Source organism: Mauremys mutica, chromosome 4, assembly GCF_020497125.1.
Source record: "Mauremys mutica isolate MM-2020 ecotype Southern chromosome 4, ASM2049712v1, whole genome shotgun sequence".
NCBI classification, from domain to species: domain Eukaryota; kingdom Metazoa; phylum Chordata; order Testudines; family Geoemydidae; genus Mauremys; species Mauremys mutica.
Window position 1 is genome coordinate 84,106,986 of NC_059075.1, and position 15,003 is coordinate 84,121,988.

The 15,003-nt window shown below is 42.7% G+C and overlaps 1 protein-coding gene across 2 annotated transcripts in view; it reads right to left on the reverse strand.

The window, feature by feature from the left end:
- Positions 1 to 10,244: 10,244 nt before the first annotated feature.
- Positions 10,245 to 15,003, reverse strand: part of TPCN2 (two pore segment channel 2) — a 57,555-nt gene continuing 52,796 nt past the window's right edge. For both annotated transcript variants that reach the window (XM_045015285.1, XM_045015286.1), the window contains 2 exons: positions 13,882 to 13,967; positions 10,245 to 13,191 (listed from right to left, as the gene is read on the reverse strand). In XM_045015285.1, the coding sequence (XP_044871220.1) occupies positions 13,113 to 13,191; positions 13,882 to 13,967 (165 nt within the window). In that variant the 3' untranslated portion in view covers positions 10,245 to 13,112. The remainder of the gene's footprint in view (positions 13,192 to 13,881; positions 13,968 to 15,003) is intronic.

Sequence of the window (15,003 nt, forward strand, 5' to 3'; positions counted from 1 at the left end):
TAGTGTTGGCCACCAGAAGTACCTAGTAATCAGATTCCAGTTTTTAAATTGGTCAAAATGTCCCACCATGAGGGAATCATGGCACTACCTTAGCACCTGGAGCCCAGAGCTGCCCTCTAGAATGTAGAGGTGATCCCCACAATATAGGAAATCTTGTTGCAGGCAGAACCTTGCATCTGGAGAAACATTGGTGGTTCTTACAGCCCATGAGATTGGGGCTGCAAATGGACCACCTGGGAGAAGAGAATGGATAGTAATTGTCAGATGACCACTGATGATCCCACAGACAAAGTGGGAAGGTTTAAACATGGCAGTTTTCCTGCTCCACTTCAAAGTACTTGTCCTTGCAGGACAAGGCATCTGCTTTCCCATTCTTAGACCCTGGACATAACTGGAAAAAGAGGAAAAAGGCCCATTGAATCTGACATTGGTTTTGTCATATTGTCTATAGATGTTCCAAATTCTTGTGATGTGTCCGAACTCAGACAGGGAATTCAGCCCCTTCAAGGAGATGATGCCATTCCTCAAAAGGCAGCCCTGATGGCCAGGAGCTCCCTGTCCCATAAGTCCTAATTTTCCTCTGCAGGAGTCAGTTTCCAAAAGAAGGCAGCACAGGGACAGAGCAGCTGGTAAGGACCTCTGAATTGTGAAAGGACAATGCCTACTGTAAAGTCCAAGGGGTCAATCTCAACAGGTATTTGAAATAGCCATATCTGGTTTAAAATGCTGTCTTCTATTCTTCCCCCTGCTGGATTCTGAACAGATTGTATACTCGATGCAGGTCTACCTTTGTGAAGACCTAACCGAACAGAGTCTTTCCATGAGTTTGCTTGTGAGTGGAAGGGGTATTCACTGTGGACAGTGATCTTGTTGGGGGCTTAATAATAGACTCAAGGTCAGAGGGAGCCTCTTTATTACCCATGAAGAAGATAGGTGTCCCCACTGGAGAAGTTGAAGGGTGGATGAACCCCTTCTGCAGATTTTCCACCAGATATTCCCAGAGGACTAGCACTTTGGTTCAGATAGGGTGTGTGTCCAAAAGAAACCTCCATTCCTGGTTGGAGATCAATGGGGTAATCATAACAGTGAGGTAGAAGAATGTGCACTGTTTGTTTGTCAAATACCTGGAGATATTCCCTATATTTGGCAAGAATTTCAGGCACTGCTGATGAACCCATGCTTTGCAGCTCTGTATCCCGCAGAGGCTGGAGCGAGCACCTCACAAAGCTTGATCAGTCTTGGCTGGCAAGCCATGCTCGTGGGCACCACAGGGAAGAGAAGAGCATAGACCATGATTGTCAGTGGATTCAAGGGTCATGTGACAAGCCAGGGGACACCAAAGACAACCTGTAAATGCGGAGCATGGATAACCCCATGATCTCTTCGCAACCACCAAGTGTCATGACCTCCAAGGGTCCTGTCTGATGCGTGATGGGACCTAGAGAAAGGACTGTCAATAGCCCCAATGAGCTAGGGAAAGTCCTTGCAGAGATGCCTCTTAAAGTTCTGGTCAGTGAAATTGCTGGAGGCACTCGAATTGACCAAGGCTTCTAAGTGAATATTGGGTAGGGTAGAATGCCAGAGATGAAGGAGACGAAGAGCGGTAGTGTTCAGAAAAGATGTTGCCAAGATTCTGGTGGATAGGCAGTAACATGCTTCACTATGGGGAGGAGTGGGCCCAACCCAACCCTCCTGGCATTTCCCAACCCAGGGATTGGCCAGCTCTGGGCTGGGCATCCTGCTGCAACGTGCCTGGGCATTCCACAATACATTCCACAATACAGGCACAACCCTAACGTCTGGCAATGGCTTTTTTCATTGGAGAGATGGGGCCAGACTCCGTCGACTGGCATCAGTTCAAGATCTAGTAAGGCAGCTGGAGCTCTGGGAGATGGAGTTCAGATTGACAAGTTGGGGAACACACCTTTTTTTGGGTCCACTTTGTTAGCCAGACATCAATCCTAGTGCAAAGACCAATTAACGCTCCCAGGTTAGGCAGATGTCCCACCTGTTCTAGTTCATTTTTGAGTCATTGAGCCCTGCCCAAAGTGGTGTCACTGTAGCTCAATCCAGTAGCTGTCTGTGGCCAGATATGGAAATTCAGCTGCATAATTAGCAATGGACTAGGGACCCTGTCAGAGAGCATGGAGAGCAGCTTCTGCAGTACATTCCCAATTAGGGTCAAGACAGATACCCACCACTGCCTGTACAAAGTTCTCAAAATGTTCAAGGAAAGAATTGGACATCTCCAGCAGCAGGACCATTTCAAGGTCTCTCCACTGAGCAGACTCATTATTAATCCCACTCAGGACTGATCCATGTGGTACACCTATGGCCACAACATAAACTGGAAACAGAACTGATTAAGGAACCCATGACACTTGACACAGTCCCCATTGGACTTACCGGGTAAGGGCATGTTGGGCTCACGGGATGTGGATGCAAAAGTTCGGGGAACAGGAACAGCTGCCTGGGCTTGTACCTGCATGGGAAGGACTGCATTCCGGTCACACAGCATGGCAATCTGAGCCCGCAATTCCTGCATGATCCCAACAGCTTCTGAGAGGATGAGTTGGGTTCCTACCAGGACCCTTCCAGAGGGGATTTCCATGCCACAAGGTGATGTCCCTTCTTATCTTTTAATGGGCTGCTCAAATTGTCACACACCAGGTTTTAGTCAGTGCAATCTAGGGTTTGGAACAGGAGTCAGGCCTACAGGTCAGAGCAGAGCCAGGAGGAATTGGAGTTGTGGTCAGGAGACAAGCCAATGTTCGGATTCAGGAGTCAGACCAGAACTGGAGTCATGGTCAGGAGACAAGCCAGTGGTTGAAGCCAGGAGTCAGGTGTTCAGAGGAACGTAGAGACTAGGGCTGGAGCAGGAATGGGGGGATGGGGGGAGTGAGGGCTTGGAGCAAGGACTGGTGCAGGAAACAGGAAGCAGGTCTGGTGCAGCTGCCGGCCTAGAATGCCTTGAGCAGCTGCTATGCTGCTGTTGCTATGAGGCTTAAATGATGATCTGCTGGCTCTTCTGTCCAATCAGGAAGCACAGCCACTTAGCGAGCGCTTGTTGGGCCCAGCATTGGGTTGCCAGGCGACTGTGCCCGGAGCCAGCTGAGTTCCTGACACTGAAGACCTCTAAACTTTGGAGAAGTTCAAAGCTTAATTTCACAGCAGTGTCCTACTATGATACGAGGCCAACCAAATCATGCTGAAAGCTTTAGAAAATTTGATTCTGGATCTAAACTCTCAGCTACACTTTACTTTCCAACTTCACTACACAGTTAGGTAGTACAGGAGCCTATTTTACAGGTCCCAGGAGGACTATATTAAAGGCACTCAAGAGACTAGACAAGAAGCAGGGATTTTGGAAAATGTCTCAGACAAAGGTTTAACAGGCACCATGGAGGGTCTCAAACATGCAGCTATTTCAAATGTGAGCCTAAGTTAACAGTGCAGTGCTTGACGGCAGAAGATATTACAAGAACCCATTGCAGTGCTTGATGGCAGTAGATATTACAACAATAATGGAGGCAGGAGGAAGGGCCAGTGGACAAAGGAAGGATAAACACGGGGGGGGGGGAATCCTTTGAAATTTTTTTAAAGTGTTCTCTGTTAGCCTATATAATCTACCTAAGAGAAGCCCCAGAAAGCAAGTTAACTTTAGACCTCAGTTACAGCATGTGAGCACGTTAGACATTTATGATCTCATTTTATTAAATACTCCTACTCATGATCATCATTGGGCGCACTGTGTGTTTAATATAAAAAAGTCAAGAAGATGTATTATATTTGGTATTAATACGGTTAAACACTCACCTGGATGACAGGTGTTGTTGGGGCCACATGCCTGGGTTATGGATTAACCAACTGCTATCAGACAACCAGGGTCTGTCCTCCAAACCTAAAGCAAGCAAGGCAGGTGCTTTTCCTGCTGATCCAGCCAGGGGCGCCGATTGAATTACATTAGGAAAGAATAGCTTTGCGTTTTCATGAAATTTGATTAAAGAAAGAGAGAGAGGTGGCACCTTGCACAACATGGTGAAGTTTAAAGGACAATCTGCTCTTCTTATGGTCCCTTCTGTTGGCTACTTTGATCTGAGTTTTATTGTCTGGGTTTAACACCTTCTCTGTAAAATTAAAATTGAAGTTCTTTAGAGTTGTTTTTCTATAGCAGCTGATTGTTCAAGTCTTTTAATAGGAACCATCAATTATCCAGGATGCTGGAAACTAAATACATGTAGTTTTGGTGAAATATAAGATTATTCTCACCGGTATTAAAACAGGTAGGAGAGGCCACATTAAAGACTCAGGTTTTACTTTCTAAGACCATTACTTAATAAAATGAGCACTGGCAACAGCTCAGCACATTAGATTTGGAACCAATTCAACCCAAAATGCAGAAAAGAAACTTAAGCAAAATAATGCAGGTTAGACTGGCTCTCCTGCTCACCTCAATAGAATCTTTATTATAGAGAACCCTGCCATACTGATATGGCCCAACTCTGCAGCAGTTCGATGTCAGAGCATTACAGATTTGCATCACAATTCTCGATAGAACAAAATCAGACTCCTCTTCAGGAGGGTAACAGAACCCACTCTGTTGACCATAAGCCTGTGGTAAGACCAGAAGTGATTATTATGATCATGTAGTGTGACATTCTGCATTACACAGGCCTTAGAATTTCACTCAGCAGTTCCTGCATCCAGCCCAACATAAATGCAGCTGAATTGGAGCATATATTTTAGAAGGATATCCAATCTGGTGTATTGCATCTTATTTCTAGTTTGAACTTTGCTGATTTCAACTTACAGCCATGGGATCTTGTTATGTTTATGTCTGCTAGATTCTGCAGAAGAATTCAACAATTTGGATGCGAGCACAGAGCACACACAGGCACAGAGCCAGTTTCCATTGATCAACTTCAATTTGCAGTTGTAGGTGCTCAGCACTTCTGAAAAAATCTGATCATTTATGTCCCATCTGTTAGAATATGAAAGCTATATTTAAAAAAGGTAACAGAATATCAACTGTGTGAAGTGCAGATGCTATAGAAGTGGATCTAAATGTTCCTAAAGCGAGTGTGCAGGCCAGGGATGAGAGTAGACTGACAAGTATTTGTGTTGGGTAGTATTCATCCTTCAGTTTTTGTATATTCTTAATACAGTATTTGCACAACTGAGTGAATCCTGGATATGCGCTAAGTTCTAAGAGATGGGAATGGGGATCTGGCGTGCCAGTCCCAGCCCATCTGCAGTCAAAAGCCTAAATGCTTGTAAATCAGATGGCAAATCTTTAAAATTCTCCATTTGATAGAACAGACACAACTAGTTCTTCAAGTTTGGAGGTTCCAAGATATTTCTGCCAGATTTCCTTCTATTGTCCAAAAACTGAGCTTCATCTTGGGAAGGACTTAAAATAGAATAACAAAATGCTACACAAAAACAAACAAGAGTAACATGGAAGACTTAATGCACAGTGGCAAAATTACGAACCAGTTAAGATGGTAATGTCAACATCTTTTTACAACATACACCTGAAATTCACAGCTACTGTATTGTAAAGAAAGAACAAAGCTTCTCTCACAGTTAAGGCTGAGAACTGGGACTCTGCGTTCGATTCCTAGCTCTCCCGTGGATTTCCAATGTTACCCTGGGCAGGCCACCAAATATGTTGGATGATCCTCTGCAAAAGAGGGACAGTAATACATTCCTACCTCACTGGGATGTTTTGAGGAAAATCCATAGTAGCTGGGAGGTGCTTCGAGTGTGAAGGGGGGCATCCAAGTATCCACACAGAACAAAGCCAAGACACCTGCTCTGCCAGCTTATTGCAATACAGATGACCCAGTAGTTTTTAAGAAAATTTTTAATATTGAGCTTTTTAAAAAAAAAAAAGTAACAGGACAGCCTGGGATCTGTCTTTGTGCAATCGCGGTTTTAAGTTACAAAAATTCATATTTTGAATTCAGAGCAAACTTTTTAATATGCTTAGTATGAAAATTCAAAGTTTAAAATTGGATACAAGAGTCCGTGCTGATAAACTTCATGAAAACCTGAGATTCTGACAAGTCCAATTTAATAGAACCACTGACAATCCTGATTTCTTGCCAGCCTGTTTCTTCTAGCATTTGCATTAATGTGACTTCAGGATACTGTATTGTCTGTCTCACTGAAACCACAGAACTGAAATCGAAATGGCTCTGGAATGTTTTAGAGCCTGTGTGTTTCATTTGTACTTCCAAGTAAATATTTTTGTTGGTTGGAATCATAATTGTGAGCAATAGCAGACATTTTGGTTTCCCCCCGTAATAAGTAACATGGGTAATTCATGACATAGCATAAGTTCCATCTTTGGCAGCCACATGCATGCCTAGTGGTGGCAACTGCACACCATCATTTTCCCCCAGGAATGCAATAGTTTGTTAGCCCACTAAGGCACTTTTTAAAAAAAGCCACACACACTTCTTATACCTAGCAACTACATTTTATACTCAGTCTTGAAATTCTTCACATACTTTGCAAAGGAGATAATTATAGGTGGCCGTTTAAAGTTTGCTACATACATCACTATGTATTTAGTCTTAAAAACAAATAAAGTCTCTTAGACTTGTGTTTTCTGAACATTTTCCCTAGTTTCATGTTGGGAAAACAACAACTCTGCAGATAGAGAGAATAATTCTGGCACATACACTCCAATCTACAGGGAGAAAGGCTAGGTTTGTGGTTAAGGATGTCAGGAGATCTGGGATCTATTCCCACCTCAGCCACAGACTTCCCATGTGACCTTGGGCTAATTACTTAGGGCTTGTCTACACTGGCAACGTTAAAGTGCTGCCATGGCTTATGTAGTCGCGGCAGAGCACTGGGAGAGAGCTCTCCCAGCACTCTAAAAAAGCCCACCTCCACGAGGGGCGTAGCTACCAGCACTGGGAGTGTGGCTACCAGCACTTGTGCACTGTCTACACTGGTGTTTTACAGCGCTGAAACTGCTGCGCTCAGGTGGGTTTTTTTTCACACCCAAGTGAGAAAGTTGCAGTGCTGTAAAGTGCCAGTGTAGACAAGCCCTTAATCTCTCATGCCTCACTTTATCTGTAACATGGGGGAAATAGCTTACAGATTGTGAAGCTTGTTAGTCTAGATATTCACAAATGACTAATGATTTTGAGTGCCTCAACTTTTGGACGCTCAACTTGAGAGACTATAAAAGGGGACAAGTATCGGGGGGTAGCCGTGTTAGTCTGTATCCACAAAAACAAGGAGTCCAGTGGCACCTTAAAGACTAACAGATTTATTTGGGCATAAGCTTTTGTGGGTAAAGAACCCCCTTCTAAGCTTATACCCAAATTAATCTGTTAGTCTTTAAGGTGCCACCGGACTCCTTGTTGTTTTTATAAAAGGGGAGTGATTTTCAGAGGCTGTATGCACAGCAGTTACTGAAAATCGGGTCCCCAGTCTAAGGTATCTCAAGCCGGGCCTCCAAAATTGTTAGTCACTCTTAAATCTTCGCTGTTGAGATCAGCAGGTGGAAAGTGTTTTATTTAAACTCTTATTAAAAAAAATACTATAATATTTTACAGTAATGATCCAAAACACCATATGTTACATTACTGTTAATGATTTATGTATCTTTTTTCATATGTATTAACCAAAAAAAAACAGAAAATTTGCACATAAAAAAAGCTTTAAGGGTAAAATTTAAAAAAATGCATATGTGACTATTTTCAGGAGTGTCTCAGGTTCTTAAGTGTTTAGTTCTCATTTCCGGTTTAGGAAACAAAGTTTTATCCTAAATCTTAATTTGGTTATCATTATCAAATCCCTTTTGATTTTTGCAGGGTTTCATTGTGTACAAATATGCACATTTCATCTTAGAAAAACAAACATAAATAAATTGGTGAGCCAACGAACAATTGGGAGACTGGGTCAGGGGAGGAGAAGACAAAACAGAAAAACTATTAATAACAAATTTTCAGAATAAGCCAACTATACACAACAGGATTAAGGAAGGATGTGAGAAAATGACCAAATGTTTATGTGTAACTTTGTGAAATATGAGATAGAAACAAAAGTAAATGACTTACCAATTAATGCTTATTTGTTTATAGCAGTTAGGATTTAGTTCAGCAATAATCAGGAAAATGAAATGTTGAATTAAGATGCTCAGAGTGGAAATATGCACAAAGCCCCATCTACTCCCCCTCCATACACACACACACACACACACACATCGTCTCGTTCACGTAGACCCCAAATCCTCCTCCTCAGAGTTTACAGGTTCACACTGAAAGCTTGAAAGTGTTTGCCAGGAGTGCCGATATAGGACCTGAGCCAATGCCCTTTAAAGCAATGGGAACGCCCCCCACCAATTTCAACAGGCTTTGAATTGGGCCCATATACAATCAAGTTAAGATGGTAAAACCCTATGAAAAGTAGAAGAGCAGATTGACACATTCTACTTTTATTTTGGTCGGTTGGTTTTCATAAAAAGTAAAGATGCAGGTGAGACAGGTGGAATACTGAAACAGTCTCTATTTCAGCAGTTTTCAAAGCTGAGCCCCACTTTGAGTTTCAATTTTTGGTTGTCTCCCCCCAACGCAGACAAAACAGACACATGCAAAGGTATGCTTGATGGCCTACTCATAAACCTAACAGAGACCTTAGCACAGCTTTAATTACATTATCTACACCTGCAAGTTTCAAATACACAGATACTTACCAGTGGCACAGCTAAGGCTCTCTCAGCAGTTGGGCTACTGTTACCTTGCAGCCAGACTCCACTGCTAGGGTAGGGCAATATTTGCCCCTCTGCCCCGCCACCTCGTGTTTTCAGGGTTCGGGAAGGCCTGTGTGACTGTTTCTGGGGGTGGAGCCAGTGTTGGGTGCAAAGGCTGCCGGAAGCGGAAATCAGCAGCCGTGGTGGATGTTGCCACTGACCCACAGCTGAGCGGCCCCACTGAGGTGAGTTGGGGTGGAGGTGGCACTCCCTCCCCCACAGGGCCTGGCCCAGGTCCTGCTCCACTCGCCCCCCAAACATTCTTCCACACCCCCTCACGAGGTATGCGCCACAGTTTGAAAACCTCTGCTCTATTTGGATAAAGGAACATTAAGCAGCGGTATCAGCTTCTAAGACCATAACAGTATGCACAGCTGCCAGCACATGTGGTCTACCAGCAAGTGAAAAGATAAACCCTGTAACTTCCACAGGATAAAAGATAGCACATACTTAAGTGTTTAAGCCGACCTGACCTTGCAGTTTGGGGATAACTAATGAATACTGGGAATCATTTTTTCTATTGCTCCAAAAACCTAGAAAATAAATGCTCGCCAAAAGCAGCAAACTGTGCAGCTGAAAAGATTTACACACAGCAACACCGTACAGATATTAAAAAAAATGTAGAGAAACTATGGTCTGTTTCCCCCATCTCAATCAAGCTCTTATACTTTACCTGCTAATGGTAGGCTGTTCTCTATGCATTGTAACGTGCATAGTAACGGGATTATACCACTTGTTTCATTTGCAGCTCTGAACAGAATCTCTTCTATACATTTCTCGATAGAGCAGTGTGCTTGTACTGTCTCCTACTGAATAGAGTCAGAACTCCTCAGCTTTTGTCCCCTAAACTCTGATACTGCAATAGCTGTATATACGCTTCTCCTTTAGCTGAAGGGGTGGGGAGAGGCTAGTGATTTTGAAATGGGAAGATCTAAGATACAGTCCTGCTGTCACTAATAAGTTTTGGATGGCAACAGTAAGCAAAGTAATCACACTGAAAAGTTCTCCCTGGGTCATGGATTTGTTAAAATGGAGTTGACGATTTTTTTAATTTTTTTTTTTTGCCATTTCCACAGAACAGCTTTGAAAGCAAACCAGAAGAAAAAAGATCCTCTGAGGATACAGCAACAAAAAGTTTTCTATCTACATATGAGAATCCAAACTATGGTTTTAATACATTTTTCCAAAGCTTTCAAATGGTCATTTCTTCCAAGTGTGTGTGTCTGTCTGTCTGTCTCTCATCTACCCACCCTCAACAAGCCTATGTCCAGATTATGCAACACAGCATACATGTAATTCTATGTAGGTTTGAGCCAAAGAAGTGCCGGGCACTCAACTCTTACTGAAATCAATGGGAGTGGAAGGTGCTCAACATGTCATGGGAAGAGCTCAGCACTTCAGATGATCAAACTACATATGAGGTCCTTCAACATTTAGAACACGTAAATGGAAGAAAGGAATAAAAGAGACATTTTTATCAATTAATCTTTCTGATTTACTCCTGTTCATAGTTACATACACTCCTGTTCGTGTCTCTGTGCATTTAAAGCATGAGTTATATCACAGTCATTTACCTCTTACAGTACAATTTATATTAGACACGCTATTTCCTGTATGTAGTTCTGCATTACATTCCCAATCCAATATAGAAACAACAAACAAACAAGCACTAAAATAGACTGTTCTCTGCACATCTGTCCACGTGCAAGGATTGCATACAGGAGACATGAGTTATGAAGATTATATGAATATCAAATTATGCTACCTTGGTAGACAATGGAACATAATGGCCAAATAAAAGAAGAGCCAAAATAGAAAGGTGAGCATCCCAGGCATACAGGAACTGACAGCCCCACTTGGCAGGGTGGACATACCTAATTCACCAAGTATATAGAGGATAGAAACAACAAGGAGAGAAAGGAACTGTTTAATGTGGTTAAAGAGTAATAACCAGGAGTAACTGGCTTACACTAAACTAAGAAAAAATTAGGCCAGCTTCCTACTGATGAGATGCATCACATAGGGGAACCTATTCAACTGTGTGAGTGTCTTGCTGCCGAACTGTACTGGGAAAAAAAGCTAGAAAATAGGGAACAATCCTGTGTTGATTCCAAGGACTAGATGACCTAATAGGCCTTTTTTCCCCAATCTCTGACATCTGTGATACAATAAACATGTAACCAGAACTGGGGAAAACAGCTAGTACACCACAGAGAGGATACTCCATGGTAGGACGGAGCTGGAAATAGAAAGGAAGGGAGGCTAGAAATGGGGACAGACAGTAGGTTGAGACTGCGTGAAAATAAAAGAAAGCTTCTGATGCCGCAGAGTGAGTGAATTAAGAAGGGGGCTAGTAGAAAACGCAGAGGTGACTACATGGGAGGATGGCTTAACATGTGACCCCACAGGCAAATAATGATTTCCTGAGTGACTTAAAGTTCAACTCATATTTGTTTCATAAGTACAACTACACAGTGGGTGAGGAAACCCTATGTTCCCAAAGAATGTTCTAGACACTGCTGGAAAATGGATGGTACAGAAGTGTGCTATTGAGATCAAATGCCCCATAATCCCAGCCAAAATTTACTTCAGCTACCAGCATTAGAGAGAAAATAGGAAAGAAAGACGACTAATTTGGGAAAGGGAATGGCTGGGAAAGGAAAAGAAATGGGGATGACAACTGCAGAGCCACTTAAAATCCTTTGGTGACTAAATGGATCAGAGAAATTAGAAACAGAAGCGACTTACTGTATCTAGTCATCTGATCCATGCCCTTTTGTCACTGCAGGCTTGGTCACAACCGTGTATTTGAAGTTGATTTGTCTATTTTAGTTGTAAATATCTCGAGTAAGGGACTTGAGAACTGTTAACAAATGTTATTTATAGGATCAATCACAAATGCATTGGGTAATTTAATGGTTACCTGACCTGAAGAGTCAAGGTGAAATGCCTTGTTAGGAGTGATACTACGATATAAACGGGACATATCGTTACCACTTACGACATATTTTAGGATGTATGTACGTATTATCAAAAAGTTATTTACCCAACAGCTAGATGGATCACCAAAGGCTAGATGGGTGACTAAAGCTAGTGGTATCGTATGTGACCACGACAAATGGAAAGAGCACAAAGGATATGATCTTGCATGATACTAAGCACACAAAAGCTTCCATGGACTACAGTGAGAACTGAGGGGGGCCCAGCACCTTGCAGAATTGGTCCTATCCAGCTAAAAAAAAACCCAACAATAAGATGACCCCCAATGATTTTGGTACCACTCCCCTGAATTAAAAATCAATGTATTATATACAGGTATAGTTTATAAGGGGAAGCCTGAACATGATTGCTTGCTCCCCATCCACCCAAGATGGATACATGACTATATTTTACACAGAGTTTCCACTAAAATTCTTGCAGAGGTAAATAAACTCTGGCTAAGTATGAACCCGGGGAAAACAAGACTTGTCAGAATGCAAAAAGGAAGAGCTCATTTTCAAAGCAACATGAGGATATTTTCTCCAAAGTAGAGCTTAATTATTCCAGATTGTAAACCAAGGCCATGATTGTTCCATCCAAAATTATACTGATCTTGATAATGTTATCAATATAATGCAACCACAACATGGGCACAACTCTTAACACTGGTCAAAAAAAGGAAACTGATACAGACTATCTCCACCTTCGACCTGAACTTTTGAACAGGATTGTATAATTATGAACATTTAGTAAACAAAAGAATGCTGGCATCATATTTCAATAAAAATAGTGTTTCAGTTTCCCTTATTACAAAAAGGCTGAGAAGCTAGAGCATAACTGCCTAATTCAGTCAAGAATTTCAAGGCACTGTCCTTGGCACACACTGAATGCCAGAATAGGCAGTTCCATTATTTATGGTGCAAAAAAGCAGCAAGCATAGTGGTTATAAGTGTTTGCATTAAAGTGCACTGTCATGTTAATACTCTCTTCCTTCTTAAAAAAAAATCAAAATAAAATAGTCTACAACTCCTTGTCCTGACACTTAATAAAAATAACAGCTGCATATTCCCATCAAATGACTCTAAAATCAAGTCAAATTAGAAGAATTTAAATATATTTTTTTTAAAAGGAGCCGATTAAAAAAAAATTAAAAAAGTTCTCCCTGCAGAGTTCTCTGCATTGTAGGTGGAGTTCAAGAGTCAAACCAAAATGCCAACTAAAATGTTACATGCTTTCCTGTAAGGTTTCAGGTTAATAGCACTTTACAGAAAATCCATTCCATTTCACTGCAATGTCAGTCCTCCAGCTGACAACATTATTGCAAAAAAGGCGTGAATAAATTGGTCCTCCCACCAATCTGTCATCTACACAGTTGCAGGTGTGGATGCTGGTGCAGTTTTTCCATCAGCTCTTCCTCTGTAGGTTCTTCCAAAACATCCCTACAAAGAAAAAAGCATAAGTTGCATAGGGCAGCAAAGGAGATTTTTCAACATTTTTTTGCAACGTACATACTGAGATATAATATCCCTATTTCAAGACTGAAGCAAATAATCTCAATTACAACAGGCTGATGCTTCCTAATGATGCATCCAGGTGCGAGTGATCCATCCTTCTACACTACAGATGTGTCATAGAAACCAGCAGCTGTTTTCCCATAAGGAGAAGGGAAGCAATTTCCTGCACACAGTACAACATAACTGAGGTTAATGGATGTGTTTTCCTGAAAAAACTTGTCAAATGAGAACATGCTCCCAGTGCAGCCATTGCACATTAAATCTGTACCACAAGTTCTATTTATGCAACACGATCAACTCTCCACCCACAGTCTAACACAAAGCCAAAAATGTGGATTGTTTTACCCTTCCCACCCAGAGCAGTCCTTCATTATTAGCACCTGTTCTCCTCGCATCATATGAGTGGAATGTTCCTAAAGGTTAGGTATTAAGCCAGGTCAGGGCAGGCATAGGTAAAGCACTTTTAGGACTGCTCCAGGCTAATAGCTAAAAGATTTGTACTCTTACTCACCAGGCTTGAAGCAAACCCTGTTCCCACCTGGAACACTGTCTTTGAAAAGGAGATTAGCATCCTTAAAAATAGGCTGTTATCCACCTAGTCCTAATGTGACTCACCTGAACATTAATTCCACTGTTGTCTGGTATTCAATTTCTGAGAGAGACTGCCGATGGGAGTGACGGTCCCACTTGTGAATAAAGTTCTGGAATTGGAAGGTGAATCACTTTGAGGTAAATCACTGGTTACGTTTCTGTGCCTCAGACGGGGATGAGTACCTTGCTCATGGTCACACAGTGAGATGGTGGAGGTAAAAATAGAGGAAAGGGATTGAAGGACTCCTGGGTCCTATAGAGTGTACAAACTGCATTCCCTAATTTAAATGTCACATTTTTAAAATGTCCCTGCTAGCATTCACCTGCTTAAGTTCCCCCCAGCTGAAAAGCAATTTCTTTGACATACTTCAAGTTAAAATGTCACAGCTTTATCAAAGAAGGAATATATTTTCTGGCTTGTCTCTTCGCTTGCTTTGATTTACACAATGACAAGAGGCGGATGGACAACTTGTGCAGAAACAGTTTCCTGCCACACAGTGCCACATCCAAGCCATTACACCAGATCTATGCCCCAAATCTGCCGAAGAAGTCAATGGATCTCTCTGCATGGCTGTCCCCAAGGGTAGAACATCTTCCAATATGCTCATAGATAAGGCTCAGACATGATGTTGGCAGTCCAGAGTCTATTTTGTAGCTATTTAGACTCCCAGAAAGGATGCAGAGGCAAATGACTGGTAAAGCTGCAGGCTTGTCATGACAATATTTTTATATACTAATTTCAGCACCACCTTTAAAACCTGCTTAATCCTCACCATGCTCTAGAGCAGGGGTCTCAAACTCAAATGACCACGAGGGCCACATGAGGACTAGTACATTGGCCCAAGGGCCGCATTACTGACATCTCTCCACTGCTGCCCTCGGCCCCGCCCCCAACCCACCCCTTCCATGAGGCCCTGCCCCTGCCCCGCCTCTTCCCACCCCTTCCCTGCCCCCATTCCAACCCCTTCCCCAAAATCCCCACCCCAACTCCACCCCATCCCTGCCTCCAGGGGTGCAGGAGGGGTGAGGCAGGGGACTCAGGGCAGGGGGTGGGCTACAAGAGGAGTGTGGGGTGTGGCAGGGGGCTCGGGGCAGGGGGTCTGGGTGCAGGAGGGATGCAGCAGGGGGCTCAGGGCAGGGGGTCGG